The 20,344-nt window shown below is 41.6% G+C and overlaps 1 protein-coding gene across 1 annotated transcript in view; it reads right to left on the bottom strand.

Moving 5' to 3' along the window:
• ldlrad3 (low density lipoprotein receptor class A domain containing 3) overlaps window positions 1-20,344 on the bottom strand; it is a 361,175-nt gene that overhangs the window by 111,146 nt on the left and 229,685 nt on the right. The window contains exon 4 of the mRNA XM_034176853.1: window positions 19,706-19,840. Coding sequence (XP_034032744.1) covers window positions 19,706-19,840 — 135 coding nt within the window. The remainder of the gene's footprint in view (window positions 1-19,705; window positions 19,841-20,344) is intronic.

Genomic DNA, 20,344 nt, shown 5'->3' with positions numbered 1-20,344 from the left:
TCTTTTCCCCGGATCCTGAGACTCATGTTACGCATGTACGTCAGGTCCTGCAACGGTTGTTGGAGAACCGGCTGTTTGTGAAGGGCGAGAAGTGCGAGTTCCACCGTACGTCTTTGTCCTTTGTCCTTCCTGGGGCTCATCATCTCCTCAAACTCTGTCGCACCTGATCCGGCCAATGTAGCGGCGGTGAGAGACAGGCCCCAACCAACAAACCGTAGGAAACTGCAACAGTTCCTCGGTTTTGCTAATTTTTACTGGAGGTTCATCAAGGGCTATAATCAGGTGGTTAGTCCCCTGACAGCCCTGACCTCCACAAAAGTCCCCTTCACCTGGTCGGATCGGTGCGAAGCCGCGTTTAGGGAGTTGAAACGGTTGAGCCGGTTCTTGACTGCGCCAGTTCTGGTGCAGCCCGATCCTAGTCGCCAGTTTATAGTCGAAGTGGACGCCTCTGACTCAGGGATAGGAGCCGTGCTGTCCCAGAGCAGGGAGTCCGACAAGGTTCTCCACCCTTGTGCCTATTTTTCCCGCAGGTTGACCCCGGCTGAAAGGAACTATGACGTCGGCAATCGGTGAGTTTGCAACCAGGGGTGCCCCAGTATGAGCGGGTGAGTCATATTATCCATAACATGAAAACTGATTGATTCTGCATGACTGTGTGAGATTACCATTTTAACTGGCTGAGTGTGGTGAGTAATTTGTCCTAGAATATGACCATCCACTGCATGTACCACCAGAGGCCGTGTGATTTTATACTTCTTTAGTTGAAGGGACCTGGCAAGAGAGAACAAAAATAGATTGGCGTCTGATCCAGAATCAACAAAAGCCGAGACAGTAACTGAGGCATGGTCAGACATTAATTTGGCCAGGATTATATTTTGAGTTGACACAGAGATGGAATTTAGACTCACCCGCAATTCTGATCTTGGCCGCATGGTGGTGCCCCTGGCTTGACAATGGGATATTACATGTCCAGACTGTAAACAGTAATAACAGAGGCCATCCTCTCAACGGTGCTGTCGTTCTGCTGGTGACAGGTGCATGCGCCAAAACAGCATGGACTCCTCTGACTGAGTGGAGGGAGGTCGGCCTGAGCAGGAGTGGAGGCGGAGGGACGGTTTGGGGATGTGTCGGTCTGGTAAACTGGATAGCGGCTCCCACGGCGCGGGCGGTCCTGAAGGCGACGGTCAGTGTGGATAGCCAGCGCTATTAACTCATCAAGCTCATCCGGCAAGTCGACGGCTATCAACTGATCTTGGATCTCAGCTGACAAGCCCTGGAAAAAGACGTCAAGTAGGGCCGCCGGGTTCCATTCACTTTTAGCAGCAAGAATATGGAAATCAATAGTGTAATCGGTGACCCGGTGGCTGCCCTGCTTCAGCCTCAAGGGTGTGCGCGCTGCCTCGCGCCCTGGAGCCGTGTGCTGGAACACTTGTTCGAGTGCGGTGGTGAACGCTGGGAGTGAAGTACAGGCAGGTGACTGACGTGCCCACTCGGCAGTGGCCCAAGCTGCCGCGTGACCAGAAAGGTAAGTGATCATGTAGGCGATCTTTGTCCTGTCGGTCGGGAACATGGAAGCCATCATTTCGAAGTGGAGCTCACATTGTGTGATGAATGGTTTGACGTTTCTGGTGTCGCCAGAGAAGCGTTCCGGACGTGACAGCTGGTTGCATGCAACTGGCGCTGGTGCGGGCACCAGAGAAGCAGCTGACGGCCCCAGTCTAGGAGGGCAGAGATCACGGGCACCCGTCTCCAATGAAGCCTGAGAAGCGAGTCGTGACAGCAGCTGACTCATTTGAGCATTGACAGAGGACACAGAATCATTCTGGCGTTTAGCGAGTTCGGTGATACCGGAGCTCAGTGAAGCAAGCACCTCTTCCTGCTGTGCAAGTTGCTTGCTGTGGAAACGAACTGCATGCTGGAAAGGCTCTGAGTCTGCTGCCTCCATTACTGGCCAGATTTATCGGACAGGTGATTCTGTCTGGAGACAAATGCAAGACTCAAGTCGGCAGTTTGAGTTGAAGCAAGACTTTAGTGAGGTGGGGAGCACAGGTCGGTACACGGAGAGGCAACAGGCTGGAGGTCGAAAACACGCTCAAACAGGCAGGACAATGGACACGAGAATCAAAGGCGGGAATGAAGGTCCAGGGCGCATCAATCTGGTGAAGAACCAGAGCAACGTGAGCAATATATATACGAGGTCTGTCCGTAAAGTATAGGTCCTTTTTATTTTTTTCAAAAACTATATGGATTTCATTCATATGTTTTTATGTCAGACATGCTTGAACCCTCGTGCGCATGCGTGAGTTTTTCCACGCCTGTCGGTGACGTCATTCGCCTGTGAGCACTCCTTGTGGGAGGAGTCGTCCAGCCCCTCGTCGGAATTCCTTTGTCTGAGAAGTTGCTGAGAGACTGGCGCTTTGTTTGATCAAAATTTTTTCTAAACCTGTGAGACACATCGAAGTGGACACGGTTCGAAAAATTAAGCTGGTCTTCAGTGAAAATTTTAACAGCTGATGAGAGATTTTGAGGTGATTCTGTCGCTTTAAGGACTTTTCACGGTGCGAGACGTCACGCAGCGCTCTCAGGCAGCGTCATCAGCCTGTTTCAAGCTTAAAACCTCCACATTTCAGGCTCTGTTGATCCAGGACGTCGTGAGAGAACAGAGAAGTTTCAGAAGAAGTCGGTTTCAGCATTTTATCCGGATATTCCACTGTTAAAGGAGATTTTTTTAATGAAAGACATGCGGGCGGATTGCAGCGTCGGCTCGCAGCCGCCGCGACGCTCCGCCACAGGAAAAACACCTCTGTTGGAAGCCTTGAGGACAAGTTGGAACATCTCCAGCTGATAAACAATTTCTCATATACTCACTCCACTGAAAGCCATCAAAAGCCAACTGGATTTTAACAAATGGTTATCAACACGGAGGTGTTTTTCCTGTGCCGCCGCGCCGCGTCGGCTGTGTCCCGACGCGCGGACCCGTCCGCACGTCTTTCATTAAAAAAATCTCCTTTAACAGTGGAATATCCGGATAAAATGCTGAAACCGACTTCTTCTGAAACTTCTCTGTTCTCTCACGACGTCCTGGATCAATAGAGCCTGAAATGTGGAGGTTTTAAGCTTGAAACAGGCTGATGACGTTGCCTGAGAGCGCTGAGCGACGTCTCGCACCGTGAAAAGTCCTTAAAGCGACAGAATCACCTCAAAATCTCTCATCAGCTGTTAAAATTTTCACTGAAAACCAGCTTAATTTTTCGAACCATGTCCACTTCGATGTGTCTCACAGGTTTAGAAAAAATTTTGATCAAACAAAGCGCCAGTCTCTCAGCAACTTCTCAGACAAAGGAATTCCGACGAGGGGCTGGACGACTCCTCCCACAAGGAGTGCTCACAGGCGAATGACGTCACCGACAGGTGTGGAAAAACTCACGCATGTGCACGAGGGTGCAAGCATGTCTGACGTAAAAACATATGAATGAAATCCATATAGTTTTTGAAAAAAATAAAAAGGACCTATACTTTACGGACAGCCCTCGTACAAGGTCTGTCTATAAAGTATCGTACCTTTTTATTTTTATTTTTAAACTATATGGATTTGATTCATGTGTTTTCACGTCAGACATGCTTGAACCCTCGTGCGCATGCGTGAGTTTGTCCACACCTGTCGGTGACGTCATTCGCCTGTGAGCATGCCTTGTGGAAGGAGTGGTCCCGCCCCGTCATCGGATTTTCATTGTCTGGAAATGGCGGAATGATTTGGTTTTTTTTTCCATCAGAATTTTTTCAGAAGCTGTTAGAGACTGGCACCTGGAAACCATTTGAAAAATTTATCTAGCTTTCGGTGAAAATTTTACAGGTTTCACAGAGAATAAGGACTATTACTACAGCTTTAAGGACGGCCCACAATGGCGCTCGGCACGCTGCGCTCCGCCGCGACGACAGGCATGAACCACCGGATTATTTCTAAACGGATGGCTGTGTGGAGCTGGGACCGTTGTGTGCACTTTCTCTGGTTAGCACAAGAGCTGGACATCAACCATTTTCCGGCAGATTTCACTTTTAACAAGAGATTTTGTTGTGGAAAGCCGCGCGGAGGCTTTGTGCGTCATGACCGATTCGCTGTTCGAGCGAGACAAAGAACGCCTCCGTTTCGGCATGTCAGAGAACAAGTTCGGACACCTCTCCACAATTTCTCTTATACTCACTCGACTGGTAAGCACTGAAAGCCGAGATAGGAAAAAAAGCCCAAATCATTCCACCATTTCCTCGCAATGAAACAATGAAGAGAGGGGTGGAGCAGTGCTCACTCAAAGCCTGCCCACAGGCGAATGACGCAACCGACAGGCGTGGAAAAACTCACGCATGCGCATGAAGGTTCAAGCTTGGCTGACGTAAAAACATATGAATCCATATAGTTTTTGAAAAAAATAAAAAGGTACGATACTTTTTGGACAGACCTCATACAGTGTGAAATCAGTGTTTTTTGTGGACTTTGTGAATACGTTAAAATGTGGATTCTGCAAGGATGTAGTCACATGACTAGTGTTGTTTATTAGGTGCACAGATTTTCTTAAGATATTTTGAGGAGGGAAGTGAGTTTTTTTTTAAGAGTGCATCTAGTACAAACAGCACAAGTGAAGCCCAGCACAGTGTGGTCTTCAAAACATGATGATGAACCACAGACTTTATTCTTTACTTTCGTGAGGCCAGGAGAAAATTCTTAAAGCGTGTTTCCACTCCCAAAAGCGTGAAATGGGCAGTCTTTCTGGTATACGCCGCAGCATCACATCATACCATGCTATGCTAAACTCCTACATGCAGGACACCAGCCCGCTTTTAACAGGACAGCCGTGATGTGAACCAGCTTCCAGCCCTTTGAGTTACTGGCTACTTTAAGCTAAAACGATGTCTAAGCAAAACTCTAGTGGGAGCCCCCAGTGATACCGGATCCACCGTCTGGAGGAGGCTGACAAAAGGACGTTTGTTTTTCTGTGGAGGACACATAGTGGAACAGTAATTCCACAGCAGGAGTGATATCAGAGACACCAGTTTGGTATGTAATCATTATTATTCACTCTTATTGTTGTTTTGCTTATTTTTTTTCTGAATACACCCCAGGTTACAAAGAGGTGTACTTTGTTGATCGCAAAATACACAAATTTGATTTGAAAACCCGAATTAAAGCCATTTTAAAGCCATATTACATTTGGGGTGTGATATGCCCTTTAAGGGCACTGCAGTGATTTTCCTGTCTGGTCTGGGAGTTGATCCTACAACCTTCTGGACAAAGCCCTCTTCTTTAACTAGATGGAATATAGTGCAACAATATAATGTTATTTTTTATTTATTTTTTAGTGGGTCAAGGAATTATCCGACGGGTATATGGACGTGAAATTTGCAATTAACAATCACACAAAATGACTCCGCTCCCCCTTTGCATAGCTGAATGCTGTCAATGGTAGCTTACCTGGCGTTCCATTCCAGCAGACCAACGGGTGAGGCCCCCTCAAAACTCATAAACATGCTTGAACCTAACAAAAGCAAAACAACCTGGAGCGCTTCTATAATTTAAATCCTGGGGCTGTAACATGCAACATCCTATTTCTGGCTGTCAAGTGTGCGTTGGCTCTGATAAACTGGCACTATTATATTCCCCTCCCACACCTCAGTCTCCTGCCATTATACCCCCTCCACTATTTCACACTCCCTCCCACACTTTTCTCTCTCTCTGCCATCTGACTGCTGCTGACAAAGGTCATGAACAGAACAACATTTCAATGGCACATACACACCTATACCGCAAAAACTGTCCATGAATTAATTTGTAATTTTAATCTATAGCGCCCATATTATTTGGTACCAAGGTCTGGCAGAAATCAATGGCATAGGACGTCGCTGTTTGAGAAGTTATTAACAAGCTGAAAGGATAAGAATGCTGAATGCAGACGGAGGAACGTTTAATCACTCTGACATTCTTTGTTCTTACTATGAATCAGCCTGACACCATTTATTAATGTCTAGTTTACTGGCAACACTAATGGAGAGGCAGGAATTACTGCTAGATATCACTGTATATACAGCCCCGTCTGAATTACTTGTATTTATTATCCCGGTAAATGGCAGGACTGAGAATACACAGTGGCCACAGCCGATGTATTACAAGTGCATATACTGAGTAATTCTCAAACAGCCTTAGAGAAAATCACAAAGAGAATGCTGAAGATTACTCTCTGTGGGAGGAGAACATCCCTGGAGTTTAAAATGAGGGATTTGGCTTCTCAGAGGGGAAACGCTTCACAAACAAAGCAGCAGGTCAAAGTAGTTCACTGTTTTGAGAAAAGATGCTGTGACACTGCTGGTGGAGCCTGAACTAAGGTTTGGTTTGGGCACATTAATCCCTATTCGGCCCTGTGATAAACTAGTGTCCTGTCCAGGGTGTAGCTTGTCTGTCACCCTAAGACTGTTGGGATCAACTCCAGCAACCCTGTGACCATTGGGTGGAATCAATGTGTATATAAAATGAATGAATGAATCCGTATCTGGATAGGACTAGTTGTATGTGGGGAAGGGGGGAGGTGGAGCAATCCAACTTCACTGCAGCACGCCTGCAATATTCATATGGGATAAGAAAGCGCAGTCAAAACAACAGCAATAAAGGTACCTACAGTAAACAGATGATGTACCACCATCAGTCCTTTAAAAACCAAAAAATTACCAGGATGATTGATGCGTTCAGCTTGGCTTCACCTTTTTTGTCTGTTTGCACAGTATGCAGAGGTGCACTATGCACAACAGCTGTTTTTGACATAGGTGGTCTGAAACTACGGTGAGGGAATACAGAGGTGAGGGGCTGACAGGAACATGATCATGTGAGTTCAGAGACTGTAGCCACAGTATGTGCAAACTGATTGATACAGAAATTTTATGCAAGTAAACCTCAAGTGTAAATACAAAATTTCTGCTGTTAGTGCATCTTTGAAATCCCTTTCATGTACTTCTTTACTTGAGATAAATGGCAGAAAACTCCTATTTCAGAGTAAATTACTAACAAGTCCATTTGCATGCAATTAATATGGCCTGGGGTAATAGTTTAATGGAATGGTTTACAGAAGGTAAACAGTAGTGGAATCTTTACTGAGACGGGAATGCGCAGTGTGTAAAAATGACTAAAATGGTGTATTCAGAGTGGATAAAAATCACTGAGAAACTCTGGGAATAATTGCTTTACCCCACGTCCCCATACTAAAGTATTTTCATTACAATCAGGCTTTACTGTTGTTGCAGGACAGATACTCTTACATTCCCTTCGCAATCACCATGAAATCATGCTATTCTCACAAAGACACTTGTCAAAATGTGCACAAAGAAACTGGCAAGTTTAATTACATGCAATAATACTCTCTGTGATGCTTGTTTTGATGGTAATTTTTTCATCTTACTAATCAGGGTCAAGGGTGACATCTGCTGCCATGTTCTGACAGTATAATCATGTAGTGGTCGAATGTAAATTGTCACCCTGCTGCCCAACAACTCCCTCTCTATTTTTGTCTGCCTGCCAGTTCTCTGAGGGCCTGTAGGCCAATGATTACTTTGATGAGGTCATAATGTAACATAAAATGTGTTGTGACATTTCTGTTCCCTGGACCACATAGGATGCACAGAGGATGAGCAGCTTTTACTTTTGACAGAGTTTACAAAATGTGTATATTATCAAGAGGTGTGCATCGTTACCTTATTAAATGATGTGAAATGTATGTAGATATATAAGCTATGATATGATTGAGAGACAATGCTCTCTATTATGCAACGATTTAATACAATGTTTTAATGGAGACATTCATTTTCTGTGATGAATTAGAATCAGCCAAAATTGGCATAGTTTACCTTCAAACACATACATCATAAAAGACCAAGGACCTTCTTCAGTTTTGTACTACTGTGCTGTAGCATGTTAGCGCTGCCTCTGTTCACCTTTTGTTCACCACTGGGGGCAGCACCAAATATAGTAGCAGATAGTGCAGCACAGAAGAAGCCCCGAAGAAGCCAGCAGTTTTTAGCACACTAACATTGCATAAAATTCCACGTGCTGACATTCATCTGCAGACTTTCTTGTTCTAAACTGGTGTGACAGTATTAACAAAATTATGACCCAAATGCAAATTTCAAATGGGAATACTTACTGTCAATCACTATCAGAGATGTTCCCCACATTGCTTATGTTTTTGTTTCTGTGGTCAGTCTCACAAAAGCCTTGCTCTTTTTGGAGAGTTCAAATACACGGAATAAGCAGTATAACATCCTTCCATTTTCTATACCTGTTTACTCCAATCATGGGGGTCATGGTAGGGGGGGTCTCCCAGTAGCAGTATAACAGCTTAATTCAATGATTCATGATGTTAAAATAAGCCACTGATTAGCTAAGAGCAAATTTCAATCGATCCAGGGTTCTGCATATCGGTGTAGTCAAATCTTTCACTTTAGTCCAGGCAGAGGGTGCTAGAATTGCTGAGTTAGTGATAAAAGCATGATTCTTTACAGTCCTGGTGCTACCTGTCGTGTTGTATGGTTGTGAGACTTTGACACACACCAGTGATTTAAGGTGACAACTAGTCTTTGGTACTAGGTCTCTGTATCCTTGGGTACCACTGGAATGACTTTGTAACAAAGGAGCGGTTACTAAAAGAGAGGAAGATGAGGAGTATCACTTGCATTGTGAGGGAGTGTCAACTACAATATTTTTGGCTATGTGGCACATTTCTCTGTGCAAAACAACATTCACAGTTCTGGTGGCGGCCAGATGTACAAAAAAGCCCACACAATCTTTAATGGAGCAAACTTATGATATTTGCCATGAAATTCACCCCCCCCCCCCCCCCCAAAAAAAAACCCCCAAATACTTTATCAAAAATAAAATACAAAAAAGATAAAGATACTTAAAAAAACTACATTTCAATACAAAGAAAATCTATTCAATTTTGTGAAAAATCCAAAGGGACGACTCCGTTATAAGCCAGCTGAAAACACTATCAAGCCATCATCGTAAGCTAATACAAAGCTTATATATATATATATATATATATATATATATATATATATATATATATATATATAAACACTTTCCCAGATTCTCTCTCTCAAAACATCTTCTGTGGAGAAAAACAGGTTCAAGATGAAGCCTCTTTGATATAAAGGAGACGTGAGAATTAATCAGCATCATACTCTCCTACACTCACTGCGCCATCTGACTGCCAGTGCAAAGTAATTGGTAGTAAACACTGAGGTGCATTTTAAATTCATTTTTATTATTCCTGAGTATGACTGGATTGTAAGCAGCCGGTCTGCTCTGTGTAAGCCTGATCCCGTCAGATCTCAGAAGCTAAGCAGTGCAGCATCTGGTTACTTGGATGGGAGACCTCTTTGGAACACTGGCGAATGTGTGTGTTTCTCCAGGTAAAACTGAGGTTGCGTCAGGAAGGGCATCCTGCGCCAAATACCAATGTGGATCTGGCTGTATCCACTCTGGTGACCGAGAACAAAAATGGGAGCAGCTGACTGGACAACAACAGCATGATTGGATTCTAATCCAAAAATATATATTGAAACTTCTGTTTCTTATTGTGTTACTGAGTATTTAAACTAGTCAGGCTTATGTCCTTGGGAAAGTTTGTTCTGGAGGTAAGTTATTAAAAAATTTAAATCTTATTTGGATGTATTGTGATTATTTGGATGACTTTGTGTGTGTCTTACTGTGTGAGTCACTCATGCCACACAAGGATTCTTGGGTAAGCAAAATGGTGCTCTTTTTCTCTGTAAGGGTCTTTCAGCATCTGGCTAAATCATGTGTACCTCCCAGCTGTGTTTCAACAAAAAGGTGTTACAGGGGCAAACATGCACTGCAGCGTTGTACTGCATCCTTTACCAGAAACAGCCTGGAAGAGCAAAGACAAGCTCAGCTTCCATGTCATTTCTGTTTCCAGAGCAATGCTGTTCACCCTCAGGGCCTGATATGGATGCTCTTCTCATCCTCTCTGGCTTATCTCTACCACTCTCTCTTCTCTTCTCTTCTCTTCTCTTCTCTCTCTCTCTCTCTCTCTTTCTCTTCTCTTTCTCTTTCTCGCTCTCTCTCTCCTCACCTTCAACATTATGTCTGTCCCCGTCACTGCTGCGCAATGATTGCACCAATGCATTTGTAGAAGGTTGCTTATTGTTACACTGCAGTCTGCCACTTTGCCGCCTCTCTGCTCATTCAATTATCCTTCAAAGTTGTAAAATGATAGAGGAATATCATCTCTGCACAGCTTTGTTGTGTTTTACTGTGCCAAATCCTTTAAAATCACTGTGACAGATAGTTTAAAAACACGAGGAACACTTAGTAACCCTTGGACTTGTGGGAGGGTTTTTTTTAAGTTGAGAGCAGGGGTATGTATTTTAAGAACAAAAAGAAGTTATCACACAAAAATAATGAGATTTGTTTGTAAAAGCATGAATGGGATGATGTTAAACCAACAATATGGCCATGTTATAATGAAAAAAAGGCCTCCGCTAATGAGTCGCAGCAAAATCCTTTATTTGCGACCGTATAACAGCATGAATGTCCGCAAATCATCAGACACAACAGGGTTATTCCCTAAATGTACATCAAATGGGTGTTTCAATATTAAATTCAAAAGTCCACAAAATCCACAATCTGGATCAGATCCAGATCAAAGTTTGTCAGGCGAAGTTGAGTACTAGTCTGCACCTCACTTTCAAATATGAGAGTGATTGGGGCATGTTTGATAAAGATATAATGTAAAATATACATTAAATGGGGTTTTCAATGTTAAATTTAAATGGCTACAAAATCTGTAATCAGGATCAGATCTGGATCAAACTTTGTCAGTCAATAAAGGATATCATCCTACATAATGTTTTCCAATATGAAAGAAACGATCTTTTTTTGACAGAGTTATGAATTTTTTTCAAATAGTGTTCAATGTTACATAGATGGACTTTTCCAATTTTCCAAGATTTTTCCCGACTTTGACCTTGAAAACTGAATCAGTTCATGCCTATTAGGATATTAATCTTCAGTAAAAATTTCAAAACAATATATGAAAAAAAATGCAGGCTCCAGGCTGTTCACAAACAGACAAACGGGGCAAAAACATAACTTCCACCCAACTTTGTTGGCAGAGGGAAAAAAAACAACAACATGTACTGCGGTACATTTGATAGACAGACCAGCAGATTCCACCAGGGACAACAACACAAATCCATGAGAGATAATAAAAAGCCCAGTAGAGGAACCTGCCAGTCTAACTGTCTGACACCCGGAGAGCAGGACAGCCACACATGTCTCCAAAAACACTGTGATAATCAGCACTGACAGGCAATGATCTCTCACTGGACCATGCACATAAAAGAAACACACGTGGAAACACCAAATGAAGCGATGACAGGCAAGGAGGAAGGAGAACAGTGGATGGAGAAAAGGGGTGGAGAAGTTGTGGTGGAGGAGAGAAAACGAGGGCAGAGATGTTGTGCTCAGGTGGCTTAGAGCGGATATTGTACGTGTTATCTGTCACCTGCAGGTCTGTGCTTATTAAAGAGGGGAGCAAAGTCAGGGAGGAGTGTAAAGAGTGTGTGTGTGTGTGTGTGTGTGTGCGCGCATATGTGAGAGACAGAAAAATAAACAGCAGCATGTCTCCTTCATTCCCTCTGAAGCACAGTAAGTTGCATAAGGCTTCAGATGAGTCACTTGTGCTCTGTATGAGCAGATCCTGCTGTACAGTCAGTGCCGGCAGAGTCTTTGGGAACACAACAAAACATCCGAGCACGTTACATGTTGTGGTGCTGAAACATACAGCACATACAGCAGCACACTTGGTAACATCAGTGAACTCACGCAATTTTGAAAAGGGGGGAAAAAAATCCCTTGACATTTACATACGTAATATTTCAAAAACACAAGTCATGTTGGAAAGATGTAAAATAGCAACCCAACAAACATATTCGTGTACAGCATCATATTTGAGTAACAATAATGTGGAGACATTCTCTATATGACATTTCTGTCATCACACAGCTGAAGCAATGCAAATGAGAAAAACATGCAAATTTGTACCCTAATTAGCATATTACATGTCATTTCTATGTCAACACAAAATATTTTGAATATTATGTCTCTTATCATATGTTCTAGAATTGTGGCTGTTGGAATAATCTCTGCAAAGTACCAGACTAATTAGCATAATTGTTTGTTTCCTATTGTTTGTTTTCTATTTGTGTCACCATAATTTGCAGATATTGGGAACATATACATACACACACACACACACATATATATATATATATATATATATATATATATATATATATATATATATATATATATATATATATATATATATACACAAATATACACATATATATATATATATATCTATATATATATATACACACACAAACATACACTCAACAAAAATATAAACGCAACACTTTTGGTTTTGCTCCCATTTTGTATGAGATGAACTCAAAGATCTAAAACTTTTTCCACATACACAATATCACCATTTGCCTCAAATATTGTTCACAAACCAGTCTAAATCTGTGATAGTGAGCACTTCTCCTTTGCTGAGATAATCCGTTCAACCTCACAGGTGTGCCATATCAAGATGCTGATTAGACACAATGATTACTGCACAGGTGTGCCTTAGACTGTCCACAATAAAAGGCCACTCTGAAAGGTGCAGTTTTGCTTTATTGGGGGGGATACCAGTCAGTATCTAGTGTGACCACCATTTGCCTCATGCAGTGCAACACATCTCCTTCGCATAGAGTTGATCAGGTTGTCAATTGTGGCCTGTGGAATGTTGGTCCACTCCTCTTCAATGGCTGTGCAAAGTTGCTGGATAATGGCAGGAACTGGTACACGCTGTCGTATACACCGGTCCAGAGCATCCCAAACATGCTCAATGGGTGACATGTCCAGTGAGTATGCCGGCCATGCAAGAACTGGGACATTTTCAGCTTCCAAGAATTGTGTGCAGATCCTTGCAACATGGGGCCGTGCATTATCCTGCTGCAAGATGAGGTGATGTTCTTGGATGTATGGCACAACAATGGGCCTCAGGATCTCGTCACGGTATCTCTGTGCATTCAAAATGCCATCAATAAAATGCACCTGTGTTCTTCGTCCATAACAGACGCCTGCCCATACCATAAACCCACCGCCACCATGGGCCACTCGATCCACAACACTGACATCAGAAAACCGCTCACCCACACGACGCCACACACGCTGTCTGCCATCTGCCCTGGACAGTGTGAACCGGGATTCATCCGTGAAGAGAACACCTCTCCAACGTGCCAAATTCCAGCGAATGTGAGCATTTGCCCACTCAGTTACGATGACGAACTGGAGTCAGGTCGAGACCCCGATGAGGACGACGAGCATGCAGATGAGCTTCCCTGAGACGGTTTCTGACAGTTTGTGCAGAAATTCTTTGGTTATGTAAACCGATTGTTTCAGCAGCTGTCCGAGTGGCTGGTCTCAGACGATCTTGGAGGTGAACATGCTGGATGTGGAGGTCCTGGGCTGGTGTGGTTACACGTGGTCTGTGGTGGTGAGGCTGGTTGGATGTACTGCCAAATTCTCTGAAACGCCTTTGGAGACGGCTTATGGTAGAGAAATGAACATTCAATACACGAGCAACAGCTCTGGTTGACATTCCTGCTGTCAGCATGCCAATTGCACGCTCCCTCAAATCTTGCGACATCTGTGGCATTGTGCTGTGTGATAAAACTGCACCTTTCACAGTGGCCTTTTATTGCACACCTGTGCACTAATCATGGTGTCTAATCAGCATCTTGATATGGCACACCTGTGAGGTGGGATGGATTATCTCAGCAAGGGAGAAGTGCTCACTATCACAGATTTAGACTGGTTTGTGAACAATATTTGAGGGAAATGGTGATATTGTATATGTGGAAAAAGTTTTAGATCTTTGAGTTCATCTCGTACAAAATGGGAGCAAAACCAAAAGTGTTGCGCTTATATTTTTGTTGAGTGTACATACACACACACATATATATACACATATATACATATATATATATACATATACATACACATATACATACATATATACATATACAGATATATACATATACATATATATACATATATACATATACATACATATACATATATATACATATACATACATATACATATACATATATATATACATACATATACATATACATACATATATATATACATATACATACATACATACATATATATATACATATACATACATATATATATACATATACATATATATACATACATATATATATACATATACATACATATATATATACATATACATATATATACATATACATATATATACATATATATATACACATATACATATACATATATATATATATACATATACATATACATATACACATATACATATACATATATACATATATATATACACATATACATATACATATATATACATATATACATATATATTGAGCGGTGTTGGATGTTCGTGTGTGCCACTTGGAACACCTGCCGAGAGGGGGGTCGAATGGGCACTTGCAGAGCACTCAGTGTCTTTCAGCCGCTGGTGTGCACGAAAGGTTGGAGCGACAGCTGTACGAGGCCTTTAGGCGGCTCAGATTTTTCACAAGTGGCATGCAATTCCTCCTTCGTGCGCCAGTCTGCTTCAATCGTGTTATGTGTGAAGGGGCCTTCGGTATTCACTTTTGGGGTAAATATAAATAAATAATATACTCATACATACATCATACACCACTAAAATGAAACCAGGTCACTTACTCAACTGGTGGTGCATGGTGTATCAAGTGCCTATTCATGCATTATTATGTTCACAGGAAGTATCCCACACAAAAACAGACAGACAAAAGCATGATGACATTATGTCCCACAACTAGGACTGTAATTTCAACTGATTACTTTTCTCAATTAACTGATTACTTGCTAGGCCCATAAAATGTCAGAAAACAGTAAAAATGTCAAAGTGTTTTTCAGAGTCCAAGATGATACCTTCAAATGTCTTGGTTTGCCCATAACCCAGAAATATTCAGCTTACTGCCAAAGAAGAGTGATGAAACCAAAAAAAGATACAGGTGAGCCCCGTTAACTCATGCGAGTTGGGGTCCACAAAATCGGGCTGCGAGTTAACTGAAAATGGGAGTTAATAAAGTTGACCAAAAAAAATATACAGTATATTATACTGTATATACTGTAGCATGTGCGAGGTAATAGGGTTCACCTGTATTCACATTTAAGAAGCTGAAATAAGAGAATTAGAATTTTTTAAACAGTTGTTGATTAATTTAACACTTCATTAACAACTGATTCATCTGGGTGCACAATGTAGGAATAGAATCAAACCTGAAGTTCTTGTTTATTTGTGTATGATGTGGTGTATGATGTGTGACTGCTGGGCATATCCTGATGGTTATGAGACACGATTCAGCATTTCTGCTGACTCTGACTCTTTCAGTGTATTGTGAGCAAACAATACTGCTTTGAGCACTACAGACTCCGAAAAACTCTACTTTGCCCTCGGTGTTGAGAGGATATTCAAAAAATAAAAAATAAAAAATAAAAATGGATATATATTTATATACAAAAACTTTTACACACACACAAACTGCCAGTATGACTAAAAAAGAAGGAAGAAAAGCAAACAAGAGTTCAACATTTTGGCTGCCTGGGGTTATTTGTGCATTGTGCTCTAAGCACAGGACGTGTTAAGGGTTTACAAGTAGAAATATAACTGAAATGTTAACAGAAGCTGATTTTTGTGACAGCAGCTGAGTTAACAGGAATAAAAATGTAATGCCATTTTGTAAGGGGTACCTGCCACTTACAATAATAGCTACTGCAACAGTGGACAGTTTTTACTTTCAGCCCTGCTGTAAACACTCCAGACTCTGACAAGGACACAACTGCTATACAGAAAGTTACAATGCAAAGGGTCAGCAACTACAAAACTACACAATCTACAAGAAATGTGTGCCAGGTTTGGCCCTGGCTCAGGGTTTTTGCTCTGAGTTCATTGATTCATTTCCTCTGTGGTTCTCTGGTTTTATTTTTCCATATGTTTATACTTTGTCTTTTAAGTCTCTGTTTAGTTTTTGTTATTGCTTTCCTTTGTGTATACTCTAGTCACCAGTTAATGCGTTGGTTATCATTTAGTTTTGCAGTCATTCATTTATTCATGATCTTCTGTAGTAGTTGTGTATTTTCTGGTTTTGCTTTATTTACCTTAGTGTCTTATTGTCAGGTTGTGTTCTGTTCGTCTTAGGTTTTATTTTCTGTTATTGTTTACTGTGTGTCAGTTATTCATTGCTTTATTATGTAGTCCCCGGTTTTACAGTAGTGTTCAGAATAATAGTAGTGCTATGTGACTAAAAAGATTAATCCAGGTTTTGAGTATATTTCTTATTGTTACATGGGATACAAGGTACCAGTAGATTCAGTAGATTCTCACAAATCCAACAAGACCAAGCATTCATAATATGCACACTCTTAAGGCTATAAAAGTGGGCTATTAGTAAAAAAAGTAGAAAAGGGGGTGTTCACAATAATAGTAGTGTGGCATTCAGTCAGTGAGTTTGTCAATTTTGTGGAACAAACAGGTGTGAATCATGTGTCCCCTATTTAAGGATGAAGCCAGCACCTGTTGAACATGCGTTTCTCTTTGAAAGCCTGAGGAAAATGGGATGTTCAAGACACTGTTCAGAAGAACAGCGTAGTTTGATTAAAAAGTTGATTGGAGAGGGGAAAACCTATACACAGGTGCAAAAATTATAGGCTGTTCATCTACAATGATCTCCAATACTTTAAAATGGACAAAAAAAAAAAAAAAACAGACGCGTGGAAGAAAACGGAAAACAACCATCAAAATGGATAGAAGAATATCCAGAATGGCAAAGGCTCACCCACTGATCAGCTCCAGGATGTTCAAAGACAGTCTGGAGTTACCTGTATGTAAGTGCTGTGACAGTTAGAAGACACCTGTGTGAAGCTAATTTATTTGCAAGAATCCCCCGCAAAGTCCCTCTGTTAAATAAAAGATGAGCAGAAGAGGTTACAATTTGCCAAAGAACACATAAACTGGCCTAAAGAGAAATGGAGGAATATTTTGTGGACTGATGAGAGTAAAATTGTTCTTTTTGGGTCCAAGGGCCGCAGACAGTTTGTGAGACGACGTCCAAACTCTGAATTCAAGCCACAGTTCACAGTGAAGACAGTGAAGCATGGTGGTACAAGCATCATGATATGGGCATGTTTCTCCTACTATGGTGTTGGGCCTATATATCGCATACCAGGTATCATGGATCAGTTTGGATATGTCAAAATACTTGAAGAGGTCATGCCCTTGAAATGGGTGTTTCAACAAGACAATGACCCCAAGCACACTAGTAAACAAGCAAAATCTTGGTTCCTAACAACAAAATTAATGCCTCGCAGATGTGAAGAAATCATGAAAAACTGTGGTTATACAACTAAATACTAGTTTAGTGATTCACAGGATTGCTCAAAAAGCAGTTTGAACATAAGTTTTGAGTTTGTAGCGTCAACAGCAGATGCTACTATTATTGTGAACACCCCCTTTTCTACTTTTTTTTTACTAATAGCCCAATTTCATAGCCTTAAGAGTGTGCATATCATGAATGCTTGGTCTTGTTGGATTTGTGAGAATCTACTGAATCTACTAGTACCTTGTTTCCCATGTAACAATAAGAAATATACTCAAAACCTGGATTAATCTTTTTAGTCACATAGCACTACTATTATTCTGAATACTACTGTACTTTCTGTTCAGCATTTAGTCTCTGTTTAACCAATAGTTTGTTTTGCCACTTTTAAACCACTTTAAGTGGTAGATGACAACCACTCAAGTAATTATCCATGTAGAAATATTACATGCATATTATAATATAATATAATATTAGATGCATATAACAAGTGAGAAGACAAATCTGAGGCTACCTGCATGGCTTCATAGTACCTGGGAAGTGAGAATATATATGGCCTGAGTGCAAGGTCCTTAATCCCCATGTTGCACCTGGTGTGCACTTCAGCACTGTGCATGGCAGCACCCTGTCTGTGTGTTTATGTGTGTGAATGGATGAATGTGAGGCATCACTGTAAAATGCTCTGAACATCTGAATCAGATGGAAAAATGCTTTAACCCTACCTCAGACTTCCAATACAAATCAGTCACACACACCCCCACCCCAAAATCAGTTTCAATTTTCATTTATAGGTGGTTCAAAATGCAACTTAAATCACATTTTTGGAAAAGCATTTTGGTCTGAACACTCAGATTGGATTCAGGGTGTGTTCTGGTATATCTGCAACTTTTCACACCACAAAAACATGTAAAACAGGGGATCTGTACCCTCCACCATGCTCTGCACCTCAGCCACTGCAGCTTTGCCCTCTCACTGCACCAGTCAGCTTTAACCCCACTCAAAAAAAAAAAAAATCACTCAGCGCTTGCTCCAGCCCCTCTGCTCTGGGTATGCCTGATATCTTCTGATCTCAGAAGATCAGTGGGGTAGGTCTTTACTTGGAAGGGAGACTACTTAGGAAGAGGAGGGTGCTGTATGTTTCTTCAGGTAAAAACTGCAGTTGCGTCAGGAAGGGTATTTGGCATAATACTTGTGCCAAATTCTGATGCAGGTCGGTACTCGATATGCTGTGGTGACCCTGAACTAATGGGGGCAGCTGAAAGTCAAAGAACAACAACTCGCACACGCACACCCACACACACACGTACGCACGCATGCATACTAAAACAAACAATGTTGAAAGATGGAGCAGCCACACAACAGCTGCCGGCAGAGGTGTGTGTTTGATATGACATTCTGGGTCAGTCATGCTACATTACTATAGCAATGAATGTGGATAAGTTAATAAAATGAGGCTTGCCACATGGACACAAAGATTGGATTAGGTCACCTGCGATATACACAGTACCAGTCAAATGTATGTCAACCAGTCAAGTTTCACATTCAATAGAATGGGAAAGTGTGTACTAGATCGATCAGACAGACAGAGTACACAGTCAATAAGTGAGATCAGATTTGAATCAGATATGCAATAAATCTGATTTGATCAGTCAGTAGAAATGCATCCAATTCATTTTTCAATATTCTTTGATTATGACATCAAGATCGGAAAATAATTATGGCTGCTTTCATCTGTCAGATGCCATGGTTAATAATGGCTTACCATTATTACCCTAACGGAGGCATGCGCTCTGTGCTTGGCCTTCTCATCTGCTGTTATTTTTTAGAAATCACTACCTATAAAAGAAAAGCATCACAATCCACGTCACTGTGGAGATGTAGCGCAATTGAAAAGGACTGCTAATTATTATCTCCCGGTTCAGCAAGGAGAAAGTCATTAGTCTTTCAGGCCCCCCTCTCTCCGAGTGCTGTAATCTAGGATCTCCACATTCATCAAATCCTCCTCCTGGCTGCAGCAGCTTCAGCGGATTTTACTCTGTTCTTTCAGTTTGCTGCAGCAGCAGCTCAATTTGCCCCCAGGAATGATTAAAGTTTATCTGTCTGAGCTCACCTGTTGTCTTCTGTTACTGTTTGTATTTTTACAATTTGTCTTTTCATATTTGTATGGTAAAGTGGGGAAAAAGCATACCTGCTGTGGTTAGGCAGAGCTCCTCATCGCTGTTGTCCTGACAGTTGTTCTGACCGTTACACAGGAAGCTGCGGTCAACACAGCGGCCATTTCGACACTTGAAGCGAGCCTCCGAACACACCAAAGGGTTGCCTGCTGTGGTGCGGCAAACGCAAGATAGAAATATTAGCATAAAGAGTGATGAGCATAATGACAAATGAAAGTTTTCCCATTCAAAACCTCTCTGTTAGCAACTAACGTTGAATAATAACACTTTTGATGGGATTTAGCGACATAAGGAAATTATGCCAGGATGAACATTTAAGTGGACACATCTGATCAGCTGAATAGAAGAAAAAAATAAAAAATAAAAAAATCACACTTTAGTTTGATGTAAACATTTTTATATAGTACCCATGTGCATGAAGACAATAATGGTGATGACAATCTGACAATTGACCCCAGTGGCCTTGACCTTCAAATGACTGACCTCAGCGTCCTTGCGAGGGCAATTCTGGAATCTACATGACTGTGTGCCACATTTGGTAGCAATCAGGTTGAAAATCCAATTTGATGACGTTGACCCATGTCAAAATAAATTTTGTAATTGCAGTTTCGGGGGGGGGGGGGGTCAACCTTCATGACAGAAAGTTTGGGAGA

The sequence above is a fragment of the Thalassophryne amazonica genome, chromosome 8 (genome assembly GCF_902500255.1).
Source record: "Thalassophryne amazonica chromosome 8, fThaAma1.1, whole genome shotgun sequence".
In the NCBI taxonomy this organism is placed as follows: Eukaryota; Metazoa; Chordata; class Actinopteri; order Batrachoidiformes; family Batrachoididae; genus Thalassophryne; species Thalassophryne amazonica.
This window is presented reverse-complemented; position numbering and strand designations above follow the sequence as displayed.